The 27697-nt window shown below is 39.4% G+C and overlaps 2 protein-coding genes across 7 annotated transcripts in view; both read left to right on the forward strand.

The window, feature by feature from the left end:
* The first annotated feature begins 163 nt into the window (after positions 1-163).
* LOC144533115 (uncharacterized) lies at positions 164-12772 on the forward strand. Its single transcript, XM_078274274.1, has 3 exons — positions 164-289; positions 2597-2717; positions 4631-12772. Exon 3 carries the CDS (start codon positions 4718-4720, stop codon positions 12026-12028), a length of 7311 nt encoding a protein of 2436 aa, XP_078130400.1. The 5' UTR covers positions 164-289; positions 2597-2717; positions 4631-4717; the 3' UTR covers positions 12029-12772.
* A 1761-nt stretch (positions 12773-14533) lies between these two features.
* Positions 14534-27697, forward strand: part of LOC144533022 (intersectin-2-like) — a 39690-nt gene continuing 26526 nt past the window's right edge. For all 6 annotated transcript variants that reach the window (XM_078274060.1, XM_078274062.1, XM_078274061.1 and 3 more), the window contains exons 1-4: positions 14534-14635; positions 21275-21346; positions 27197-27289; positions 27391-27454. In XM_078274060.1, coding sequence (XP_078130186.1) covers positions 21340-21346; positions 27197-27289; positions 27391-27454 — 164 coding nt within the window. In that variant the 5' untranslated portion in view covers positions 14534-14635; positions 21275-21339. The remainder of the gene's footprint in view (positions 14636-21274; positions 21347-27196; positions 27290-27390; positions 27455-27697) is intronic.

A 27697-nucleotide genomic window follows, 5' to 3' on the forward strand; every position in this document is an offset into this window, starting at 1 on the left:
GATATATAAAGTGCTAAAAGATCAAACTGGTCGTGGAAAAACGAAGCCATCACCAATGTAATTCTATAATCCAGTTGTATTATTTATGTAAAATCCCGTTTTAAGACACTTTTATTTTGAAGTATCACGACTCGCTTAAATCATCACTTCCGCTGGAAACGGCATCGTTTCTTCAACAAGATTCTTTCGAGATATTAAGGCTTGGATTTTTTATTGAGACATGGAAAACTAGCAACACTGTCTTAACAAAGAAGAACATCTCGGCGATTGTGCAGCCTAGCTACATTTGGTACGTGTAACACTCGTTTGTGTCGTCCTATTTCGATCAAGGCTGAGGTTGTTGTCAAGAGGGTGTGCTTTTCTCAAATTGAAACCCATGGCTGGGCTGGTCTGTCTATCCCAGGGATGCCCATCAATAGTTGATATCTTTTTGTATATAAAGTATACGCGATCATAAGTGCTAAATGTGAGTAGTGAAGACTCATTGGAACTCACGAATGTTTTACCTGCTTTGTCGCTGTACAGAAAGTAGATGTTTTATAGCGTTAAAGGTTGCCATGTGGAGGGAGAAAGAAGCTAGTTTCACTGAATGCAAGGCCGTTAACAGTGGCTGCACAACTTTACACTATTCCAGTGCTGGGGAAAAAAAGTGGAATGTAGTGTTGAAATCAATATATTGGAATAGTAAATGGAAGATGGCGTTGGGGGGAAAGAATGGAGTGCACGATTTTTGGCAAAACTTTAAGGTTTAGTTATGTTTATTTCAATATTAACTTCAGTGGGACGTACTAAGTATATTTAGTCAAGTACTCTACTTAAGTACAATGTTGAGGTTCTTGTACCATGTAGGCCTATTGTATGTTGTATTCCATTAGCCTACTTCATTAAAGGACAATTCCGGCACAAAATGAACCTAGGGGTTAATAACATATGTGTACCGAGTTGAACGTTCTCTGGGATGTTTTCATGCTAATTGAATGCGTCTCTAGCATAGACAGTATATAAACTGGACCAAAGCCCGTCTACGGAAAGCCATTCCACTCCCTATTCAGCCCCATTGTACCGAATTTGGTTGCAGTTCCACCAGAGTTCCACTGGGGGTGATCGCGGACCTGTGTATATGGAACTCTGGTGGAACTGCAACCAGTTCTGAAGACGGAAGTAACGAGAGAGTGGAACTTCTTCCCTTATTAGACATTATTTGACTGGACCAACAGATCTCGTTGCTCTGGACAAAGACCAGCGAAGGATATTAGAAGCACTTTTCCGGTGATGGCTGAGCGTTACTGCGCAGCCTCCAACTGAGCTCGAAGACGTAGATGTTATGTTAGCAAGCTGTTTGAAAGTTGTAAGTCTTCTGGTAGCTGTGCCAAGAGAAAACTTAAAAATGTCCAATCTTACAGAGACGGAGAGCGTAGGTATATGTAAGGAGATAACATAGGCACAGGCACATTATTGCTAACTAAAATGCTAGTTAACATTAGCAAGCTCTTTTCGAACTCTTTTCCAATGAAAGTCGCTAGCACCAGCTCCAAAAGTCGCTAGATGACGTTATACGCTCATTTGTATATTTGTGACATCATTACGCAATCATTTGTATAAAGCTTAGTGGTTGTGTCAGCAAGGTAGGTACTTAGTACAGGTACTGCACACAAGGGGGTAAGCTTCTCCTCGGAACGCGTAGCTCCTATGGCACCATTTTGATGCTACCAAGCCATCACTTCCCGTTAGCATTCCATTGACTGCCATTTTTTTGGTGCCACTTTGACAGCGAATAACCTTACATCTGAAGCGTTTAAAGACTCTATTTGTCCATTGTTTATTTCTAAAGAAACACAACAATGTATAAAAGGCTCCATTACCTTGTACCTCACGTTATGGCTAACGATTGTGTCATAACCACACGACTTATTGTTACACAATAGAGGAATTACAGTACAGGAGAAGCTTGCAGGCAGTTTCGACTCACATTAGCTGTTTAAGTGTAATTACTAATGTTAAATAGCATTTTAGTTAGCAATAATTAGCCTGTGCCTATGTTATCTTCTTACATATACCTACGCTCTCCGTCTCTGCAAGATTGGGAATGATTGAGATTTCTCTTGGCACAGCTACCAGAAGACTTACAACTTTCAGACAGGTTGCTCACGTCACATCTACGTCTTCGAGCTCAGTTGGAGACTGCGGGGTAACGCTCAGCCATCACCGGAAAAGTGCTTCTAATATCCTTCACTGGTCTCCGTCTAGAGCAACGGGATCTGTTGGTCCATTTTATATATGTCAATGGTTGCACGGCGTTCGTGGTTCGACTGCTCATGACTGTTTTCCAAGATGGCGCCCAAATGTAAACCCGAACGCTACTGTCTTTATAATCTATCTTTTTAATAAACTGTCTGTACGCTTACAAAGTTGTCAATTAGATTAGCATGAAAACATGTCCCAGAGAATGTTTGACTCGGTACACATATGTTATTAACCCCTAGGTTCATTTTGCGCCGGAATTCTCCTTTAAATTCTTGTTGTTGTTCCTATTTTTGGAGTGTCGTGCGAGCGTTCTATGCATGACTTTAAAAACATTCAAACTTGTTTCATTCAGGGTTGTAATGTACCAGCACCGTCCCATCACTGATTGGAGGATGTCCACCTAGCAATGCAGACATACAGTGTGCCAGACATGTTGGAGGAAGTTATAGCTAAGCTAAATCAAGTCTTACAAGGTATGTAGGAAGCTGAACTTGCACTAACATTTGCTAACTAAACAATGTGTATTGCGTGTATTATATTCCATATTACACACTATGTGCAATCCTGTAATTTACACCAGCAAAAATAAAAAAATAAAATGTGTGGTGATATCTGTAATAAGCTCAACTCTACAGCCGACATCCAATCACTGTGGTATTGTGGTTATGATTATGATTGTGGTCACAGCATTAGTCTCAAGGTCGGTCTGTCCTCTCTGACTCTATTGCATATAAAAATAGTGAGGAGTGTTAAAGGACGTTTTACTAAGTGCCCTACTGAAAAGCCCAATGATACTCTACAATGTTACATGCACAATGTCTTTTGATGAGAAATGCTGAATGTAAACATACATTTTTTGCACAGAAACTCCACAAGTTTTAACAATTAACGCTTTTAACCAAAAGTGACTTGCAACAAATGCATTTAAACCACATAGGAGCAAGAGCTAGACATCATTAGATTAGATTAGATTCAACTGTATTGTCATTGTGCAGAGTACAAGTACAAAGACAACGAAATACAGTTAGCGTCTAACCGGAAGTGCAAAAAAAGCAGAAAAGTGCAATGTGATATACAAAGTATAGACAGGTGGTGCATAGACAGGACAAGTCATATATTGCAGTGTTATAAGAGCAGAATAAATATGGCTATTATATGAACAATGTATGAACAACATGTACAGATATGTGCAATGTGGTAGCAGTGACATTATCATAGTAGTAAGAATAATATAGATATATGCAGTGTATTAGCAGAATATATAATAAGAAGTAAGTACAATAAGTAAGTATAATAAGAGTAAATACGGATATTCTGTATGAAACATATAGACAGATATGTACAGTATAATACAGCTATGTACAGTGTGGTAACATTATAAGAGTAGTAAGAAACTGCATGTGCAGGATGAATAGTATGAAGAGCAGTAGAATCTGGCTATGTATAGGTGTAATTACAGTATGTACACAGCTAGACATCATCCCAAATGCATGCATCCATTGATTTAAAACAAATAGCTAAAAGCATGTGTTCAGTGCTTTTAATGTTTGAGCTATGTGTTTTTCTTTTACTGAGGCATAAGTTTGCGCTAGTAACGTTTTTTTCTATAACTATGGTCCAACTAGAGATGGTCCGATACCATTTTTTGCTTCCCGATTCCGATACCTGAACTTGCGTATCGGCCGATACCGAGAACCAATCCGATACCAGTGTGTCATATATTTTATTATGTTTTAAGAACTGTATACTACTATCCCTGTATGGATGTGATATGATTTCTATCTTTGTTGTCGGTCTGACTCAGGTTAAACTCTTTGTGAAACATGAATGCCACAGAACTTTCTTTTATTATGTAGTTTGACAGTCAGTTATAACGGAAAAAGAACATAAATAAACTACTTTAACATATTTTTTCTTTAGGGCTTTATTACGTTGTATCGGATCGGTGCATAAACTCAGTACTTCCCGATACCGATACCAGGATTTTAGGCAGTATCAGAGCCGATACCGATACCAGGATTTTAGGCAGTATCGGAGCCGATACCAGTATCGGTATCGGAACATCTCGAGGTCCAACAAGTCCTAAATATAATAAGTATCCAATACTACAGTAGTACTAAGGCGAATCACTACATCCCATCTCTAAAGAAATGGCCTTTGTTTTTTGATTATCAGTTTGAGGACCCAAAGCTCGAAAATGTAACAATGAGGAGACAAACTCACAAATCCTCACATTTGAGAAGCTATATGTTTTGTTTTGTTTTATCTTTGTCTGATAAATAACATAATTAATGAATTTGATTGTGTGTGACTAAAAAACAGTGTATTGCAGAGATATAGTGTGTATCATTTATCCTTTTTTTTTCTTCTCCTGAACTAAATGCAGGAAAGGAAGACATAGAAGACCCAGAGGAACAGTATATCACTACAGATAGACAGGAGGGACGCCTGCAGTCTGACGGACAAAAAAAAGATGGATGCAAACAAAGTATGGCAGTGGCGCATTATGCATGCAAAGACATTTTTGAGATGTCCAGAATCATTCTATCACAGCAATAGAATAGGATTACATTTTAATGTAGCATCCAAGACACACAAAAAAAAAGAATTACAATTATTGACAAATGGAGTCGTGCTTGAGATCTGTGACTTTGCTAAAACAGTAAGCAAGAATAAAATGCGATTTATCACAAACATTCTGGAGAACAATTTTGATCTTGGATTGGAAAATGAGCAACAGCGTGTTTATTTTTCCAATCAAATTAAAATCAAAGTCCAAGACCCGAAGTGGTTATCTCTGCAAGATAAAAATGAAGTTTTTACTCTCTTTGACATATCATCTAAGCCAGACTGCAACAGCAACAATGGACTGAATATGGCATCTACAGAGCGTAAGACAGAAAGTTTCCTGGTGGAGATTGATGATGGTGAATATGAAGATACATTCAAGTGTTCACAAGCAACATCCAAAGAATACATGGAGACAGAAAATCTCTCAGAAGAGGTAAATGGAGCACATGTTGATGACCGTGAACATGAGGATGAATTAAAGTATTCAGGAGCACCGTCAGCAGAAGAACTGAAAGAGGATGTTCTTCCCCCTTTGTTCCCTTATTGTGAAGAAATTGGTCTGAACCTTGACATTGGGTCAAAACAAAGTCTAGATCTAGGTTTGTTGACAAATGGTGTGATGTTAGAACTACTACAGGTCACTAAAATACTGGCTGGATCCTTCAGTCGTATTATTTCGGATGTGTTGGTGCACAACTTTGAACTTGATCTCAAAAGTCCACAGGAGAAAACTCGAGTTGTGGGCAAGATATTGTACATTCTGAACAAAAAAAAGCAACTTATGATCATCGGCAAAGTAAGCCCAGAATTTAACAATAAGCCAATTTCATTACAGAAAACAAACTTCAAAAGAAAGAGAGGGTCAGCACTGTCTAATATGGAAGCCCTGCCATATCAGTTTAAGGAAGTGACAAAAAGAAGGCAGTCTGATTTAAAAAGTAAACAGGAAAAAAGGGCTCTGTTGAAAACAAGTGAACGGGTGAATAAAAAGAGCAGAAAACGAGAGGAAATGGAAACCAAGAACAACTACACTTGTCCTCTAGGAGAGTCTGATCTAGGCTCAGACGAAGTCACAGATTCAGGAAACGCTGGCAATCAGATTGACTTGCAAAGCACAAAAAGTTGTTCTCTGAGCTCGGACATTCCTAGAGAATCAAATTCAAGTTGTCCGGGTATTTGTGCACCTACCCTCACCACCATTGATATTTCATCCACTTTATCAACTCTAAACTCAAATGTGAACCCACCATTTGTAAGTCAACCTGATGAAAGAGGGCTTCATGGAGATGAAGAGCAAACACAGACTCCAGGAAAGTCACCAAAAAAATGTGACAAGGGAACAGAAAACATCTACACTTGCCCTTTAGGAGAGTCTGATCTAGATTCCGATACTGGCAATGAATTTGACATGGAACAGGAGAAAATGGAAACGGAGAAAAACATGTGGAAGTTGCGCGCTAACCGTGTAAAACAAATTCTCTCTTCGTTAGAGTTCGGTCCATTCAATGGGTCCCAGAGATTTGGCCTTGAATTCAATGTTGGATTTGGCCCGAAGCAAAACTTCAGTGTAGACTCTTTGCCAAATTCTGTTCTGCTCGAAGTTGCTAAATTTGCCTTAGCAATGAATTCATCCCAACAAAATTTCATCATGGAGATTCTTGAGTACAACTTTGACATCAGCCTGCAGAGTGAATACCAGAGAAATCTTTTCACATGTGAAATCATGAATAGAATAAGACAACTGAAAAACTCTGAAGATGCAGTTAAATTCTCAAAAGATGTCTTTGAACTACCTGATTCCATGTCATCAATAAAAATGGCAAATACTAGTGTGGGCAGTGTCAATCCTGAACTCGGATACAACATATCGAGAGTGGAGGAGTGTGACGTTGCTCCCGGGTGTCCTGCTCATTCACATGCTGAAACCAAAGATCATATTCTAACGAACAGTGTGGAGGTGTATCCCATCTGCAAGAAAATGGGTCTGAAGTTACATGTAAACAAACATCAAACAAACAAAAAACTGGATGTCAGCAAACTGACCAATGGAGCAATGACTGAAGTGACAAAATTTGCGGAAACGTTGTGTGGGACATGTGAGCAAATCTGTCTTGACATCCTCAGACACAACTTGGATCTTGATTTGCAAAGTGGAGATTCTGATCTTGCCAGAAGTATTGTTGCCCGAATTCCTGCTATAGTGGAGCAAAGGAATCTATTGATCAGTGTTAAAACCTTAAAGAAATTAAAGGGCCCAAGAAAAGACTCCTCAACGAAGGTGAAACTGGATTGCCAGAGTTACCAACACGTAGATGCATGTAGTGCTGGTTCTTCCCAGGCTGAATTCAAAGACCAAGATGTAGGGAATTCCCCTGACACTAAACATCAAAAGGAGCTCAATTTAAAGCTGTGGAAATTGCGAGCCAATCATATTCAGCAAATCCTCTCAATACCTCATGAAGAACATTGCCCACTTTATTCTTACTCCAGATGCAAGAAATTAGGCATTGATTTTAATGTAGGATCTGGAGTAAAACACAATCTTGATCCCAAATTACTGACCAATGGCATCATGGTTGAATTAAACACGTTTGCCACAGCACTGCTGTCAGCCCAGAAACATTTCATCACTGAGATACTGGAGTATAACTTCCATCTTGATTTCAAAAACAAGCTATATCGCAATGCTTTTGCACAGCAAACTTTAGAAAAAGTTAAAGTTGATGCGCATAAAAGAATCGGCGTTCCTCGAATGAAATTGCTGTTTGAACTCCCTGACATGAGGTACCTACAAAAACCTACTCATGAGAAAACTACATATTGCCCCAAATGCTTTCAAGACAGAAACCAAGAACTTCGTCAGGATGAATCTGACCCCGATCACATGAATCAACCTCGTCCACATACCATAACTGACTCGGTCACTGCAGATGCAAACTGCACAGCACAAAAGCCTTCAAAAGATCCGTCCTCCAACTTCTCAGCAATAGAGGAGATGATAATGGACAGTTACCCTTGCTGCAAGAAAATAGGTTTGAAACTGTGTGTGGACAAAGATCAACCAAAAGAAAAGCTTGACACACATGTATTGACAAGGGGGGCTATGATTGATGTGGCTAGTTTCGCCAAAAAATTGTGTGCAACAAAAAGTAGCATCATTCATGCAGTCCTTGAGCACAACTTCAACTTAGGCATGCAGAGTCGGGACGTTGTTATTGCACAGCAGTTCCTCAGAGCGACTGCACTAAAGGATGGCGGGCTGGCCTGGTTTAATGAAGTTTTTGTTATTCAGTCATTTTCTCACAGACAAACTGGACGTGGAAGTACCGGTAAACTGAAACAGGCAGCTGCCTTGCAGAGAAGTGAATGGAAGGAAGCTATCAAAAAAAGAAAGCTCGCCCTGCAAACAAAGATGAAAAGAGACACACTGCCAAGTCATAACATCAATGACGTGAAATCTAATTCAAATCGTCAAAATAAAGGGAACCACTTTCCCATTTGCACTGAGATGGGTTTGGATCTAGACGTGACATCAAAACCAGGTGAAAGAAAAATACTGGACTTGAAGCTATTGACCAGAGGGGTGTGTGACATGGAACAAGAGGAAATGGAAACCGAGAACAACTACACTTGTCCTCTAGGAGAGTCTGATCTAGACTCAGACGAAGTCACAGATTCAGGAAACGCTGGCAATCAGATTGACTTGCAAAGCACAAAAGATTGTTCTCTGAGCTCGGACATTTCTAGAGAATCAAATTCAAGTTGTCTGGGTATTTGTGCACCTACCCTCACCACCGCTGACATCTCATCTTCTTTATCAACTGTAAACTCAAATGTGAACCCACCATTTGTAAGTCAACCTGATGAAAGAGGGCTTCGTGGAGGTGAAGAGCAAACACAGACTCCAAGAAAGTCACCAAACGAATGTGACACTGAACAAGAAAAAATGGGAACAGAGAACAACTACACTTGCCCTTTAGGAGAGTCTGATCTAGACTCAGATACTGGCAATGAATTTGACATGGAACAAGAGAAAATGGAAACGGAGAAAAACATGTGGAAGTTGCGCGCTAACCGTGTAAAACAAATCCTCTCTTCATTAGAGTTCGGTCCATTCACCAGATCCAAGAAAGTTGGCCTTGAATTCAATGTTGGATTTGGCCCGACGCAAAACTTCAGTGTAGACTGTTTTCCAAATTCTGTTCTGCTCGAAGTTGCTAAATTTGCCTTAGCAATGAATTCATCCCAACAAAATTTCATCATGGAGATTCTTGAGTACAACTTTGACATCAGCCTGCAGAGTGAATACCAGAGAAATCTTTTCACATGTGAAATCATGAATAGAATAAGACAACTGAAAAACTCTGAAGATGCAGTTAAATTCTCAAAAGATGTCTTTGAATTCCCTGGTTGCATGCAATTAATAAATATGGCAAATCGGAGAATAAAGGAGTGCGACGTTGCTCCCGGGTGTCCTGCTCATTCACATGCTGAAACCAAAGATCATATTCCAACAAACAGTGTGGAGGTGTATCCCATCTGCAAGGAAATGGGTCTGAAGTTACGTGTAAACAAACATCAACCAAACAAAAAACTGGATGTCAGCAAACTGACCAATGGAGCAATGACTGAAGTGACAAAATTTGCAGAAACGTTGTGTGGAACATTTGATCAGATTTGTCTTGACATCCTCAGACACAACTTGGATCTTGATTTGCAAAGTGGAGATTCTGATCTTGCCAGAAGTATTGTTGCCCGAATTCCTGCTATAGTGGAGCAAAGGAATCTATTGATCAGTGTTAAAACCTTAAAGAAATTAAAGGGCCCAAGAAAAGACTCCTCAACGAAGGTGAAACTGGATTGCCAGAGTTACCAACATGTAGATGCATGTAGTGCTGGTTCTTCCCAGGCTGAATTCAAAGACCAAGATGTAGGGAATTCCCCTGACACTAAACATCAAAATGAGCTCAAGTTAAAGCTGTGGAAAGTGCGAGCCAATCATATTCAGCAAATCCTCTCAATACCTCATGAAGAACATTGCCCACTTTATTCTTACTCCAGATGCAAGAAATTAGGCATTGATTTTAATGTAGGATCTGGAGTAAAACACAATCTTGATCCCAAATTACTGACCAATGGCATCATGGTTGAATTAAACACGTTTGCCACAGCACTGCTGTCAGCCCAGAAACATTTAATCACTGAGATACTGGAGTATAACTTCCATCTTGATTTCAAAAACAAGCTATATCGCAATGCCTTTACACAGCAAACTTTTGAAAAAGTTAAAGTTGTTGCGCATAAAAAAAACAGCGTTCCTCGAATGAAAATGCTGTTTGAACTCCCTGACATGAGGTACCTACAAAAACCTACTTATGTGAGAAGTACATATTGCCCCAAATGCTTTCAAGACAGAAACCAAGAACTTCGTCAGGATGAATCTGACCCCGATCACATGAATCAACCTCGTCCACATACCATAACTGACTCGGTCACTGCAGATGCAAACTGCACAGCACAAAAGCCTTCAAAAGATCCGTCCTCCAACTTCTCAGCAATAGAGGAGACGATAATGGACAGTTACCCTTGCTGCAAGAAAATAGGTTTGAAACTGTGTGTGGACAAAGATCAACCAAAAGAAAAGCTTGACGCGCATGTATTAACAAGGGGAGCTATGATTGAAGTGGCCAGATTTGCTAAAATATTGTGTTCTTCAAAAAGTAGGATAATTCATACAGTCCTTGAACACAACTTCAACTTAGGCATGCAGATTTCAAACGTTGATATTGCACATCTGTTCCTCAAAGCCGCTGCACTAAATGACGGCGGGCTGGCCTGGTTTAATGAAGTTTTTGTTATTCAGCCATGTCCTCGCAGACAACCTGGACATATAGGTAAACTGAAACAGGCAGCTGCCTTGCAGAGAAGTGAATGGAGGGAAGCTATCAAAAAAAGAAAGCTGGCACTGCAAACAAAGATGACAAGAGCCACACTGCCCAGTCACAATACAAGTGTTGTAAAAAGATCAAAGACAAATACTCAGAGTCAAATACCGGTTAACTGTTATCCTATTTGCACGGAGATAGGTTTGGATCTAGACGTGATATCAAAATCAGGAGAGAAAGAAAAACTGGACTTGAAGCTATTGACCATGGCTGCAGTGAATGAGATACATAAATTTGCAACTAAGAAAACGAGACACTATTTGCCAAACACTTTGTACGAGATCCTTGACTATAACTTTGATCTTAGCTCACAACATCACAGGCGCTGGAAATTTTCCATAGAAACTTCATCCATAGTCCAAACCATGGTCAAGCAATATCGTAAAAATCGAAACAGACCAGACGAGGTCTTCAAATTACCATTTGTGTTTGCATCCGAGGCTTCACAAAGGTTTGCAGAGAACAGACTAATTGAGAAACGGAACAAGTATTCCCGGGAAGAACCATACAAGAAAAAGACTGAGGGAAGGTTTGTGCGCCAAGTGAGATACCATTCAGGTGTCAATCGCATCCATTTTCTCGATGGTGTCAAAACTAACAGTGGCGCTTTGTTCCAGGGTCCAATATATCCTGGGACAGTAGAGCAGATGAATGGGAGTCTTGGAAGTGTAGGTCCTCAACACGGAATCCTACACATTAAAGAGGAGAACGATGCACATTATGGCAATATGACACAAGAACCGCACACTTTGGAAAAATACCATCCACATTCTGATGATGTCAAAACCGATCCTGGGACGATAGTGCAGATGAATGGCAGTCTAGTGGGTGTTGGTTGTGGCAGTCCTCTCCAGAGAAACCTACAGATTAAAGAGGAGGAGTACGATCCACATCATGGCAATGTGAAACCAGAACCGGACACTGAGGAAAAGTATTGTCCACATTACGATGATGTCAAAACGGAATCAAACGTTGAGGATGTCGAGCATTTAGTCCCAGGTGAACCTACAGGACCCCTTGCACATGCTTTATTAACTTTCTGGCCGAACTCTGAAAGTCAGAAAACGGTATCAGAAAACGAGAATGTGAGTCAAATAAAAATCGAATGGGACACTGAGGGTGTGAAGTATTTAGTCCCAGTTGAAGCAGTAGGGTCACAGGAGTACTCCATGGTAACCATAGGTCAGGGCAATGAGAGCACATTGATAATAGAAGAGCAAGAATATGTGCCCGCTGACTCGCACCATTACGAAGTTCACAGAAAATGAAGTGGGCATCTAAGAGGAGTTCCTAATGTTCTAATGTTCTAAGTTATAGTTGACCCAAGAGACAGGTGTGTTTTACACTAAACAGATGTTATAAGCTGCCTTCATTGCTATGAAAATGTATTCCTTGTTGAGGGAGAATGTAGATGATAATGTCAATGCTGCAGAAATGTATATAACGCAGTTAAACTCTTACTCAAGAAACGGATGCCCAAAAAGGTAATAGATCTGACCAAAATGTTTCAGTGCAAATGGCTGTCTATGTAATGCCTTGAAGCTTTGAAGCTTTGTTAAAAAAAAAAAGACGTGCCACAGTTGGAAAATGTTCAAGCTAAGGTTTCCTTTTCTTAAGTGGTCAGCTTTTGGTCATGTTTGTAAAAATGTGTATGAGGATCTTTTGATCTTTACTTTGTGGATAGCAGGCTTTTGTATTATAGCTATATAGTCATCTGAGGCATTATGGTCTGTTTTTAAAAGTGCTTGTTCTCCTGTCTAATTTTTTTCACTTTTTATTAGTTCTTTTTATTTCGTTCATTTTTGTTTTGTTTATTAATAACACTTTTGTATATAACAAACTGTTACTTTCTTGAAGCTGTAAAGTAAAGATGAGTGTGTCAGTAATTTTGTTAATATTTGTATAATACAGATATACACTATAGAAAGGAAAATGACCTGGATCTTGATGGACTAATGTATTTCTCATTGCCATTTGAGTACAATACGTTTATATAAAATTGTGAAAGCACCCTTTCTGCGTTGTCCGTGTTCTTTTCAAATATTATGAACTTGTCCCATATAGGATATGTGTGTGGCTTATGATTATTTGCGTAGTGTGCAGATAAAGCTCTCTGATCTTTCGTATTTGCTTAACACTGCTTAAAGAGTATTAAACACCAACTGCCTTATCTCCTATTGTCATGCATCCTCAACTCAACCAGTAATAGTATCAGGGTCAGTAAAGTTATGTCAGTTAACTTGTAGATGTAATACTCAAAGTTGGCGGTGCTCCACACCAGCAGCATTCTTCTCGTTTCCTTTGGGGGCAGAAAAGATTTTCCAGAATCTTCGAAGCTCAAAAACCAGGAAGATGCAATAAACTACAGATATCTGCATCTCAAAGGAACAGATTGGGGGGGAAAAAAGAAAATTATGCAAAGTTGACTCAACAGAATTATAAAGTAAACCCCAAATAGGCTTTTTTATATATATATATACAAAATAGTGTACAACTTTGACTTTAGCCATTTAAGTACACATCTCAGCAATTAGTGTGAATGAACCACATACCTTTTGGCTTTGACTCTGCCCAGTCAATTCAGCAACAAACAGCAAGAGCACTTAGGTCAAGTGGTTGTGCTTTCAAAGTAAAAGTATTTAAGTGTTGCATAAATGTAATTGAACGTGAATTAGTACAGTGGACAACCTACGTTTAGAACCAATCAAGCTATCTGGCCCTGCTGCTTTCCTGTGTGACAGTATAGTTAGTCAGACATTACAGCACAAGTGTCCTGCTGTGCTGAAACCAAATGAATGTCTTAGATTTAACTATCTACTGAGATTTAAGAATTATTTAAACTTTTGTCTTTTAGTTTTCTTTGTTTTCACATTAAAGCCTTTGCATGGGAAGATAGCATGTTGGGATTGTATACTGTACAGACACATTTTAATATACTCTGGGCAAGATAAACATGATTACGTTACATTAATTACAATTAACGGAGAGAGATGGAATGGCAATTACTAAAGAAAAAAATGAGTTATTAATGAACAAAACAAACAATTTCTTATCTTTTCTAGCTACCCAAAAATAAACACTGCAAAGGGTAAATTACCAATGCTTGTTCAAAATGTATTTTAGGCATTAACAAGATAACTTTGACTTCATTACCGGAACAAAAAAATATGAGTGAATAACTGAATTACAAGTGTATTTTGTGACGTTATGGTTATGGTTGCAGCTTGTTAAAGAGGATGTAGAACCACAGTTCAGTTACTACTAGGTACTAGTCTATATCCTTCACGTTCCACTGCAGGAAATTCCGCCGGATGCATGTATTTTCCGTTTCCTTCCGCTTTCTTTGTGTTGGGTTTTAAATTTGGTGGATTTATGAGGACTATTGTTAACTGCTCCTCAGGTCTCTGCAGGGTAAATTGAGACAACTAGCTATCTGTCCAATCTGAGTTTTCTCTTGCATGGCTCTGCGCGGAGTTTAGCACCGCCCATGACGATTCTGATTGGTTTAAAGAAATGCCATTAAACCAGAGCACGTTTTTCTCCCATCCCCGAAAGCTGTGTGGAGTAGCCAGACCCTCCTTTGCTGCGCTTTGGAGGAGGATCTGGCAAAGTGAGACTACTAAGCTACTAGTTAGGCTGGGGTTCGTTGCATAGTTTTAATCAAAGTGTTGCCATATTATGAGCGTCAAGGAGTTTCTTTGTGAAAGTCATGCCCGGAAGTTCGATGTAATTCTGTAATTCTGTGTGACTTGACATTCTGGAGACGCCCATTTCCAGTCCACACCCGCCCCGGCTGCTGGATCGGTTCCTCCCTCTCCAGCATTTTCATTTGCCAGCCTGGATGTCGGATCACCACCGCTATTCTACCGCAACAGGTAAATGACCAGAAATAATTTTTAATTTTATCAGGAGGACGGGACAAAATGTAAAACTTACTGTCGCTGTTGGCCTTGTTTTTTGTTCACCTTTTTATTGAAAGGTAATTGTGGGTTGTCCTGTTTCATTAAATCATACATTTAAAAGGCGAGGCAGTGTAGCGTATTAACAGTGTGGTTTCTTTTTAGATGTATATTTGTCAGAACAGAATGTCTACACTAAACTATGTAAATTCCTTACACCTTTTTCTAAACCCTGAGTAGCCTTTGTCTGCGTTTTAGATGAAGAACATCCCATGTATGGCTGAGAAATACAGACGTTATATTTATATCTGAATATGCAAATGCGTTGCGACAGATTGAAGATAAATAAGATACATCTTTTTTTTTAAATAGCCAAAATAAGGCCTGCCGGCTGCAACTTGTCTTAATGTTGTCAAGATAATACACTGTTAGTGACAGTACCAATAACATGTAGGCTATACATAGCCTATACAATGGGTAATGGCTTTATTGTTTATGCCAGAAAATAGCCTATAAATTCAGAGGTTATTCACATCTTTTTCCCTGAAGTAAACCATTCACAGAGAAGGTGTGTTCACTGGAGATGACAGGCTGCTCCTTTTCATTTCAGTATCCAGAAAATCCAGACTACAGTAACTAATAATATGGCCATCCTGATCTTGAGAAAATCACCCTTCATTTCATTTCATTTCAGGATTAGAGTCTGTGTGTCTTTAGAGCATTTGTAATGCAAGGGTGTCATCAGATGTGTGGATTGTTTAACATCTGTGCAGTTTTTCATTTGTCTATATGGTGATTCGGGCAAGTTGAGCAGTTATCCTGCTCGTGTTCATTCACTGCAGTATAGACTCATTATAGAGATTGCTTATTGGGTGTGTGCACTTGTGTGTTTGTGTGTTCTGCTGCTCTCAGTGGAAACAGAAAGAGGATGTTTTTCTTTGCTGAAGTGGCAAAGTCCATCTAAACTGCAGTTCCCAGTGACACCTGCCCTCATCCCAGCAGGAACTCTTGCACAGCCACCTGCTAAGACACAAAGCAATGCATAACACACACATGCACATAAACACACACAAACATACTTTCATTGTTGTGCTGAAAGTGAGTGCTTATGGACTTTTAAGGTCCAATTCAAAGGACAGCCACAGTAGCGTGAATGTGAATGCTGTATTGAGGACAGTTTGACTAATAATACTTAAAGTCAAGAATAGAAATCTTGTGCCGAAGGTACATAGGTTAGAAGCTGAGGTAGGACATGCTACTGAGTGTGTGTATGAAGTGCTGGAAACGTAAAGTAAAATAGTCTTTGGTGAATCATTGCTCGAGCTGACCTAATATACTACATCCATGCTGACCCACAAATGTATCAAAGGAATAAATATGAGAAGGGATTCATCTGGTTGAAGCATCCCCGATTTTCACCTGCAGCACAACAGAGGAAGGTGTGTGGATGTCTTTGTGTGTTTCTGCGCTCTTGTGAATAGGCTGAAAATACTAGCACATATACACACATGCACACAGGCTTCTTTCATCCTCAGGCTCAGCAAAGCTTCCTGGGCTGTGTCTGCTAGAACAGGGTCCCCCTCTGTTTGAGGAGTGTGTGTCAGACACACTCGTGCACACAGGCCGACGCATTGATACGCACATCCGAGCGGACCAGTGCAGCGCACACAGGTGTCAATCAGCATGCAGGGCAGAGTCAAAGGTTCTTTGAAGCATTTTCTTCCTCGGTGCAGTGGGTCAGCAAACCACTGGTCCTTAAAGTGACTCACACTGTTGACCAAATCAAAAACTTTTAAAGTGCTACATGTAGCATTTTTAAACATCAATATACCATCAATGCTGTAGAGAAAAGGATCTCCGTGCGCTTTGGCTTTTGGCACTGCAACAGGGACCCATATAAGAAATACATTATTGTCATCCTAATTGTAATACCCATTAACAAATGAAAGAAACAATGATTGTGAAAGTTCATTGTTGACCTTAGAAAAGTATTTTGAGAAAAACAATAAGTTGTTAAGTTGTTTTTTCATTTGTCACAATGATAACTCAGTTGCCATCGCGTGTATGATCAGATTAACCTGTTAATCGCTCCCCACGGCAAAATGTTTGCTATTTTCCAATTGGCAAAATTGGACTTTTGGGGCCCTTGTGAGTCTGGGGACCCTAAAAGTCATTGGCCAATAGTTAAGCCTTAATCGCTTAATCTAAGCGTGGAACTTCCGTCATGTAATAACAAGTTGAAAGCTCCAGGAAAAAGTCAGTGGTCTTTGAGTCAAGACTATTTTGTTCAATGAAAGCATAGGCTAATTGAGATGATTTGTAGTCTTTATGTCACACTTTTGAAATTAAAACAAATTCCAGAAAGGCTGTTGCTGTTTAACCTTCCAAGTGTTCCACCATACACCATTCATTAAAACGTATGTGCCAAGAAATCGTGATCGTTATTAAAATTGTTAGTCTAAATACATGAACACAGGGATGAGTTTGTTTTTCCAGTTATGAACAAACTTTTTTTGTACATATTTGTTAATAAGGTTAGGGTCAGAAGTTTGCAAGCGCTGTGAGCTGTCCATATTGTGAAATAACTTGCTTCCAATACCTCTCTGCAACATAACATCGGTCACATCAGGTGAATCAAATAAAAAATGCAGACATTTCAGAAGTGCTCAAGTCCTTTCATTCACTCCATGGGTATTTAGGAATGATGTAGAGGGTGTCCTCTGTGCCTAGTGTTGATTTAGTATTGTTTATATTCAGGATGTGGCCTGTTTGAACAGAGAAGGCTCTCTAATGTAGCCAATAGCAGATACTATTTTATATTTTAAACCACATACACCTCACGGTACAAAAGTCTTTCTGTATGAGGGCGGATAAGAGTCTGCTAAATACCTTCATACAAAGTGTTTACATAAGGGAGTGTGTAGCACACATATACAGTATTTACACATGCATACACAAAGCTCAGGGGCTATAAGAGAATGCTCTTTGTGGTATCTATTTTTATAAATTAATAGTTCACCCACTAATGAATATTCTGGCATTATCCTACTTGGCTTTATGTCAGTGGAAACACTGTAAAGCATTAAAATAAAAACACATAGTGAATAACTACTGCAGCAGCTTCATTTTAGCCCTCTAGAAGTATTTATTTATTTATCTGAGTTATAGTGTGCAAAAAAAAGTATGTATTACGTAAAAGTACGTAATGTATTTATTAAGTGTAGATTTACCACAGCACTAAATTACAACAGGTTACACACAAACTTATTTTTACATAGACATTAGTTTTTTAATAAAACCAAGTAGGCAAACTGCCATGTGTAACTGTTGCATAGTTAACTGGTGTAACTGATAAGGCTAACGTTAGCATGTTGACATATTGCTGCCTTCAAATGGGGTCGGGTTTACCGTGTTCATGAGAAGATTCCATATGATGCCCCCTTCTGTAATTTCTGTAAGCTCTGAGTTGAAGAGTCCTGTACACAACGTCCATGTTGTAAATACAAACTCACAAAGTCAATTGAAGGCAGCAATATGACCTGTTTAGAGTGAAGAGTAAAAGACATAATACAGTCCACAAATCTGACTTGACCCTTATGCTGGGAAACATTTATAGCTAGTTTCAAAATTGGCTAGTTTTAGACAACATAGAATATAGTCAACAAATCTGACCTGATTTCCCAAAAATAACACATCTCAACGTACAAATAACATTTATCAATTTACGTGACCTAGTTATAACTTCGTAGCCTAGAAATCTAGACGCACCCTAGGGGTCTAGCAACTCTCTGTTGGCTTGCGAGCTGGAAAAACCAAACTCTTGCCGGGCCAATCACATCGTGTATAGAGTCAGTTAGCGGGCTTATGGCTTCTGCTGGCGAACAGCGGTCTTCTGGAAGACTTGGAGTTAAGCTTTCTTTTGAGAAAAGAACAAAGAATGGCACTGAAGTCATTCTTAAAAAAGGAAGATGTGTTAAGAGTTTTGCCGACCGGATACGGCAAAAGTTTAATCTATCAACTAGCTCTGCTACCTTCTTCGTTGCTCTGCTTGGTTGCAGCGCTACCCTATTGCATGCAGTGGGAATTTGAAAGACAACTGTTTATCCCACCCCTCGGATCGAGCCCTGCCAATGGTGAGTTCCCAGACCCAACATCTTGATGTTGGTCTGGCTTGTCAGGCTAATAACTTTGGTTAGCAGCATTACTAGCTAGTTTGAAACTAGCTAAGTAATGCTAGCTAGTTTAGTATTATGGGTGGATAGGATACAGTGTCTACCATCCCATTTAATGAAATGAAGATGGCTATTCACACTACTGTTACTACTACAATATTTTCTATGAGTAACTGCTTCCTTTGTATTGTCTGAACATTTTTGTTTGTATGTGTGTGTGTGTGTGTGTGTGTTTCTTTGTCACATTGTGTGTGAGCTTGCGCACATGTACAAACACATAAGTGTGTATGCAGAGGCATACGCCGCAGTGAGCGGTTCATTGCTCTTAAGTAATTGTCAGTGTTGGCATGTGCAGAGAATGATTTATACTACAACAACCACCGTCTCCCCCTCCAGGAATCCACACGAAAAGAGGGAAGCCAATGATGGAGCAATATTGTAACAAGAGCCGAAGGAGAGGAAGGGATGAACGAAATTGGGTGGGAGTCCTGTTAGACGGAATGCATGTTCGAGTGAGGGATGAATAAGAAGTAGTGGAGCTGAAATGGAAGAGATAGAGTGGAGAGTGAAGTGATGTAAAATAGTGTGAAGGAATGATTTGCTGAAAGCAGAGAGGAGATTGCTTCGACTTGACAGGAATCATGGCTGGGGAGAAACCTTGCTTGTCTATAGGCTTGTAGATAGATGGATGAAACAAGAGGAAATAAAGGGGTAGGTCTAAGTGGATGGGCTAATAGAATCTGAAGAACAGGATTGAAAGAGTTGCTAGAATACTGGAATGAGAAATTGCAGGAACAGGAAACTCAGCTTAATGTGAAAAAGGAGGGAAACTACCTCTATAAAGAAGTGTGTATTATTAATTTAAAGATGTAGGAAGCACAAATGATCAAGACTATGGGGAGTGCACTGACAGAGCAATTGGACTGAAAAAGGATTCAGCAACAACAGCAAAGGGAAGAAAGAGGATAAATGGCATGGAAATCCAAGGGGGCATGAAACAGTTGACTAGACATAGTACTCCACCTGCAGATGATATTTGTGTGGCGGAGTCTTCTGTGGTGCAAAAAAAAAAGAAAGCTCATACCAGCAGCCTACCTGCACAGGCTCATCTGTTCCCTCCACCTCCTGGGACTGCCAGAGATCCCACAGAGGAATCTCATCAGGTGGGCCAGTCTTCATGCCCACCAGCAACAGTGGATGCAGACTGCACTCCACACATCCATAGGTCTTGGTTTTGTGTGTGGTCTGTGCAGTGCAGATACGTGTGAGCATTCAGTGTATATATATTTTATTATTCAACTTAATCAGAAATCCCCTTGATGACTCTTGTCAAAAGACAAATTTCTATACCCCTATTAGGACAAAAAAGATATATATACTGTATATCTATATATGTATATATATATATTTTTGTCCTATATATACAGTATATATACTGTATTTAAATATATATATCCCTGATAAGAATAGTTATATTCATAATAATAATAATAATTTGGATTTCTAATAATACATATTTTATGTTTATTAATATGTAATAATAACTCCAGTATTTATATTCCCAATGAGACACATATTTATATTCTTAATAATACATATTTTTATTCGTAATAAGAAAAATATGTATATCCCTGCAAAAAAGATTGATGAAAAGTTTTTATATTCCTGACATTTTTTATTTTTAATGAGACACATTTTTTTATTTCTAATTTATGTTCCTAATAAGAATATGTATATTCCTAATGACTGAGAGAAATACATTCCTAATAAGGCACATATTTATATCTTTATATTTATACACTTTAAACAAATATTTTGATTCCTGTCAAGACAAATAGCTGTTTATATTCCAGATAAAATAAATATTTCTATTTGTATTAATAGAAATATTTATATTCCCAATAAGAGCCAAAGCCTAATATAATGGTAATTGCACAAAAAGGCAAACGACAGACATGTTAACACTGGAGAAATAAAGATTCACTTTGCAAAAAGCTGCTGGCTTGAGCGGCCATCTGTGATCTGAGAGCAGACAATGATAAATGCTTCCTTCCTGTAAGACCACCATCATTTTTCCCCTCCTCTGTCTCCCTTAACTGTCTGCACTCCTCTTGCATACTTCTTTCTAGTGGCATTGTCTGTATCTCTGCTCTTCCTTCTTTTCTCCTCATCCTCCCCTCTCTCTGTCATTTTGTCCCCCTCCTCTCCCTTTATTTCCCCTCCTCTCTCATCCCTTACCGTGTTAGCCGTTCAGTATGCCGTCCTTGCATTGTTAACAGGGGGATGAGATTTATTTTTTTTCGCTCTTGCACGCATTTATATCATTTCCATTCTCTTTCGTACTCACACACGCATGCTTGCGTTCTTCACTTACTGTACACCCGTTGCTCCGTGACACACACAAAATCACACTCACTCCTTCTCCCTCTCTCTTTCTCTGCAGATGTCTGAGAGCTAGCCAGCTGAGGAGAGGACTCACCTCTCTGCCTGTGCTCTCCACCTGCAGCCATGAATGGTAAGAACACTTGTCTTGTCTTGTTCATGATGTGTTTGTTTGCGGGTGGTAAATATGCACTTTGGGGAGAGTGTTCAGGGCGGAAATTAGTAACTTGAAAAGACTAGTTTGAAGGGGAATAAAAAAAAGAAAGAAGCAAAAACAGAGAGCCAGAGCTGACCAATAAGTAGCAGTTGTGTCGTGCCTTTTTCCCTCTGATTATCTTCCTGTCAAGACTGAACGATGCATTTGTCCTTACAGTCAGCTGTAAACTGCACCCTGAAGGTATTGATCATGGGCTGTAGGACCAGACTTTAAGATGAAAACATAGTAGTTTGGATGTAGCCTAAATTGAACCAACCTTTGATCCTGTGACACTCTGTGCAAGAAATTACAGCCAATTCTATGTCGTGTAAACCTCTTCAGCAAAGAGCGCTTGAAGGAATATTAGATATTATTATTTTTTTAATTCCTTTTATGCGAATCATGAGCTATTCTGCTATATATTTCTGTGTGGAGAGCTGCCTCTGTTTCTGTTCAGTCTTGGATGTGATGCATCTCTTTCGTCCTTGGTGTGGACAGAATTAGTCAATAGTGTGTGTATGTGTGTGTGTTAATCCTCTTGTTTCACAGCCTTTGATCATATAGAACAGTAGTTGCCACTCCTTAAGGGCCTCTATGGTAAAATGCCTCAGAGAAAGTGTGTGTCTGTCTGTGTGTGTGTGTGTGTGTGTGTGTGTGTGTGTGTGTGTGTGTGTGTGTGTGTGTGTGTGCCTGCGTGCCTGCCTGCGTGCGTGTGTGCGTGTATGTATGGGATGCATCTTGTCCAAATGAAATTTTCTGCATTTTAACAAAGTGCCAAACCCCCACAACTACACTACACTGCTTTTAGGCTGAGCTCTTTGCTTTATTGCACCCTAATGGACATGGTGAATCTGAAATGAGGCAATTGTAGTCAGTCAGTTTTCCAAACAGGTGGACAGTACGCAACAGCATGTGTTCGTTGACTGAAATGCTGCAGCGTACAGAGACTGTTGATCAACTGTACCTATCCACAACATCATCTTGTCCTCCCCAGGTGAAGCGTTTCATATGTAAATATAGTTATGAAAGCAGTGATGCGGTTTCCCTTCAGAAGGCCAGCGCTGGGTGTCTGGAGATTTGATTCCATCGTCTCCTAAGGCCCGTACAGCACCTAGACAACAGCACACAGGCTGACAAAGGGAAGTAATACCACACAAGGCAGAGGCTCTTTGTGTTGCAGCTACTGAGAGGGTGAACTGTGGTACAGTTGGTTTAAATTCTGCACAGACGTTGTTGCTGTGAAAGCTATTCCGTATAAGTATACTGCTGTTTTTTTTTCTGTGGATAGTCTGTGTTATATTGTCTCAATATTTGCTGAAGGATCCTTGTGTATTGGCTCAGAGTTTGTCTTCTAGGTTGCTGTGGAAGCTGTTTCTATTAGTATTACAGTCCAGGTTGCAGGCTTGACAGCGTATGTCAGGATGGATTTACATTGACAGCCTGGAAGAGTCAAAATGTTAATAGAAACCCAGGGAAAAAACAACAGAAAGACCAGATAAGAATGCTGGTTTGCAAAAGACAGCAGAAGCTACATTTAAGAAATAGTTAGTTAATAAATAGTAACATTTTGGGATATACACTTATATCTAAAATTTTCCCAGAGTTAGATGGGAAGATTGATACCACTCTCATATGTATCTGTTATATACTGTAGTTATATATGAACCTATAACCAGGTGACGGGTAGCTTAGCAAAAAGAGTTAAGGGTGGCTAGCTGTTTCCCCCTTAGCTTTTTTTTGTTAACCTTTGGGCAGAGCCAGGCTAGCTGTTTCCCTCTGCTTTCAGTCTTTTTGCTAAGCTAAGCTAACCATCACCTGGCTCCAGCTTTATATTCGGAGTGGTATTGACCTTTTCATGACTCTTGGCAAGGAAGCAAATAAGTGTATTTCCTAATATGTCAACAATGTTCCCACTAAATACTATTTTACAACAAACAGCAGTCCTTTGTTCATGTCTTGTAAGTAAAAGTTATTTTGAAAAACAGATTTAAAACCTATAGCTTAAAAGACTCATTATAAGCAGCTTTTAAATGCATATTGTACAATTTGGCACTTTTTTATCTGGTCTCACATTCAGTGGCCATATGTTTTCAACACAAGTGTCAAGCCACACAAGACCCCTATGGATTCTGCCGTTGCTGTGTGAGAAGCTTTGTGTTGCCCCACTTATTCATTCACCGTGCATTCAGCCCTTTGCTGATATACACACGCTGAATCAAATGACAGGCCTGTGGATGTGGCCATGCTAGCTACATGTCCCAGTGGCACTGTGCTAAATATCACCCCCCTTTTTCTCACTTACAATAGCTTCTAAATGAGGTCTGTCAAAGCCAACGAGACGATGTGGAGAATACTCACATCTCGGTGCGTGATTAATTACTTTCTCCTTTTTCAAGGCTGCAATTTTGCTGACAATGCCAAAACTAGGTCGGGCGCTGCAAGCTACCAACATTGGCTTTGTCAGGGAAAAAGCATATACCTGAACAGGTGTTGCCGTGGTGCTTTAGAGCAGAGTGAGTTTATTTAGACATTGAAACCAGCTCAAAGCAGTCGGCCAGGGTGTTTGTCAACAAACAGACATATTTCAGTTAGGCAAACAGCTGGCAGTTTTTGATTATGAAAGTTTAATCTTCCTCCCTTAAGCTCTGTTGTTCTGGCTGCTTATAAGGGGCTGCTGTGCTGTAACTTTGTGTCATTCCTCAGAGATATATGTGTGTAGATTGTGTGTGTGTGTGTGTGTGTGTGTGTGTGTGTGTGTGTGTGTGTGTGTGTGTGTGTGTGTGTGTGTGTGTGCTGCAGCCAACAAGAGCCAGTGGGGTGTTTGGGTTAGTGTCGGGGAGGAAGTTCCATCATGGGCAGCATGGTATTTCCTGAAGCTGCTGGTGAACAAATTACACCCTAGATACCAGGTCTATAAAGACACACTCCCATAATAGCACAAAGAATTGTATTTTGCTATTTTATATTACAGCTACTATATTACAGCTATAGTTCTTGTCCTTAGCTATGCGACTTCATTCCTACTTTCTGAATCTTTTGCATCTACCAACTCTCCCCTGATAATAGTATTGTTGTTCATGTTGAGATGAAAAGTTTAGAGACAACTTCCTGTGTAAGATATTCTCTGTCATCTTAGGCTAAGAATCTGAATCAGACTGGCTTTTTTAGTATCCCAAGTAGATTGTTGTTGACAGTACTTGTGGTAACAAGGGAATATGGCATTGTCATGAATAAAAGCAATCACATGATTGTTAATCATTTGCATAGATCATAAAGCAATGTACCAAGGCCCAATTACAGCTATAGATTCAGTCTTCAGTCTTAAGCAGCTGTGTTTTTATATAGATTTGTTGTTTCCTTGCCATGATTTATTATGACAATTCTCTTAAGTATCTAAACCATGGCCTCCAATTAGATTTGTATTTTCTTTTTTTTTGTATTTCCTGTTCAAATTATTACTATAGCAACATTCCATGTCCATTTTTTTTTTTCATTATTTATACAGCAGATCAGTTTGGGGGTAAATTTCATTAAGCAAGTTATTTTAGTTTTCTTTATGAAATTGATTGTTGAGGTAAATCACACATTTTAATAACAAACTGAGGATGAGCTTATGATGATAGGAGGTGAATTATTCTAATTACAATTTCTCAACATGTTTTCATTTCACACTAAACTCACTGTTATGAAAAATCTGTGTAAAGATTTTGTTTGATGGTTGTACCGTTGTGATCGCTATGGTTACAGCCATTAGAATCAAGGAGGCCCATCTGCTGCTGTCGAACAGAGGAAGATGAACTACATATGAGCTGATAAACAAAGTTTGTTCACGTTTTCCCCCCAGTTGTTGTTCATTGATAACTTTGCAACTGCCAACTTGACAGCTGTAGCATTGGCCAGTTTCTTTTATCAACCCATCTGTTTCTTCTTTCTCAATGTAGTTTACAGTCAATAAACTAATACATCACTCAGCCTCTCTAGTTCAAACTCATCTTATGTGCATCACTCTCCTTCTCTATCTCCGCTGTCGTGACTTATTATCTGTTATTGTCTCCTTATCTACATCTCCTTCCTTCAATTACTGCCATATGGAGAGATCCATCTGTGCACAATGTCAATACTGTCAATTTCATTAATTAAAAATGGCTGCCAAGTTATGTAAAAGAAATGAATGGAAAGGCTTTGAGGATACCCTGATCATGTTATGATTTTATTCATTTCATGGATTCCTCTTATGATTAATTGATTATCAGCTCCGATAATAATCTCTTATCCCCCTCTTTTAAAGACATTTTACGAAAATGAGTATGAATTGTGTTCCATACCCCTCACATAGCACACTGGACTTCATGTTTAATTCATGGCCAACCCTGAACTTACCTTGAGATATGCAGGAGTGGAGCAGAGTGAAAAAAAAGCTGACTAGACATTTTTATACATTAATCATTGTCGGGTGTTGGTTAAGAGTGGTTTCATCTGAGGGGGAGATCTAAATTTGGGATGGAGATTATGCAGACTTCATGTATGGCGAATTTGAAAAAGACAGTGTATATTAAATTTGGTATGAGCATTTCTGCTTTGGGGACTTTTAATGTGTTGCTGCATTTGTGTGTGTTGAGTAGTGGAGCGCAGCCCACACACCATGGTTTAAAATAGCTTTCTTCTAATATATTTTTCTTGCTGTCATATTTATGAAAGTTTGTGGCTCCAAAATGTAGCTGGTATTATAATAAAGCAGGATCTTCTTGTTTTCAAGATTCTTATACATAGCAGTGCCGGTGACAGCAGCTGTTGACGTTGTGTAGAATTACAGTATATTGAAATGTTAATGTGTGGTGTATATACTGTATGCATTTGTGAGTTTGCATCTCTGTCTGAGCTTTTGTAGTGGTTGTAGTGACTTTTCAGTCATGCTAGTGGCGTTGCTCTTTGGATGGCAATGTCAGTCTATGCCATGAAATTTTGTACAGACATTTATGGTCTCCAGAGGGTCAATCCTACTGACTTTGGTGACCCCCAACTTTTCTTCTAGTGCCACTATGAGGTTGACAGTTTTGTTGAAAATGTCCTCATATAACCTTTTTTCTCCCTAAGGCACTTTTTCCTTCGATATGTGAAAGTGCAGTGGAGGACAGGTAGTCTAGATCCTTGACATTCCACTTTCGGGATTGTTTCCGGTACTGCAGGAAATTCCGCCGGATGCATGTATTTTCCGTTTTAAATTCGATGGATTTATGAGGACTATTGTTGACTGCTCCTCAGGTCTCTGCAGGGTCTCTTGCACGACTCTGTGTGGAGTTTAGCACCGCCCATGACGATTCTGATTGGTTTAAAGAAATGCCATTAAACCAGAGCACGTTTTTCTCCCATCCCCGAATGCTGTGTGGAGTAGCCAGACCCTCCTTGGTTCAACTTTGAACTTGTTCAAATTATTAGTATATTAACATTCCATGTCCATTTTTTTCATTATTTATATAGCAGATCAGTTTGGGGGTAAATTTCATTAAACAAGTTATTTTAGTTTTCTTTATGAAATTGATTGTTGAGGTAAATCACACATTTTCATAACAAACGGAGCTTTAAACTGAGGATGAGCTTACGATGATAGGAGGTGAATTATTCTAATTACAATTTCTCAACATGTTTTCATTTCACACTAAACTCACTGTTATGAAAAATCTGTGTAAAGATTTTGTTTGAGGGTTGTACCGTTGTGATCGCTATGGTTACAGCCATAACAAGACAAGACAAGACAGTCAGTCAGGATTGTCTCTTGGTTTTGTCCAGGCGGAGCCAGTGTGTGGGAAATCACTCCAGAGGAGAGGACGAAACACGACAAACAATTTGACACCCTCGTCCCCATCCTTGGCTATGTCTCAGGTAGGCTGTTGTCATAACAAACAGAAAGTGGTGTCATCAGTGGTTCGACTGTATCAAAGGCCCGTCTCTCTAAACCCCAGTCATTTCTTTTTTGTCTTTAGGAGAACAAGCCAGGAAATTCTTCCTCCAGTCTGGCCTGCCTGCTTCTGTCCTGGCTGAAATATGGTAAGCACCTACTAACCACACTGTTAAGCCAGAGCAAGTAGGTCAGTAGGTCCAACCTTTGTTTTTGGCCAGAGTTAGTTTGGTCCTTTCGGCCTGCTTTTTACTTCCTGTTGAGCTCTCACTTCCTTCACAGCCTGCCCCACCTAGTAAACTGTGTGTAGAAGAGGGAGGATAAAGTGTGTGTGTGTGTGTGTTTGGTGTTTGTTTTGGTGTTTGTGTTAATAATGCTATGTATTCAAACCA

This window comes from Sander vitreus, chromosome 18, assembly GCF_031162955.1.
Source record: "Sander vitreus isolate 19-12246 chromosome 18, sanVit1, whole genome shotgun sequence".
NCBI classification, from domain to species: Eukaryota; Metazoa; Chordata; class Actinopteri; order Perciformes; family Percidae; genus Sander; species Sander vitreus.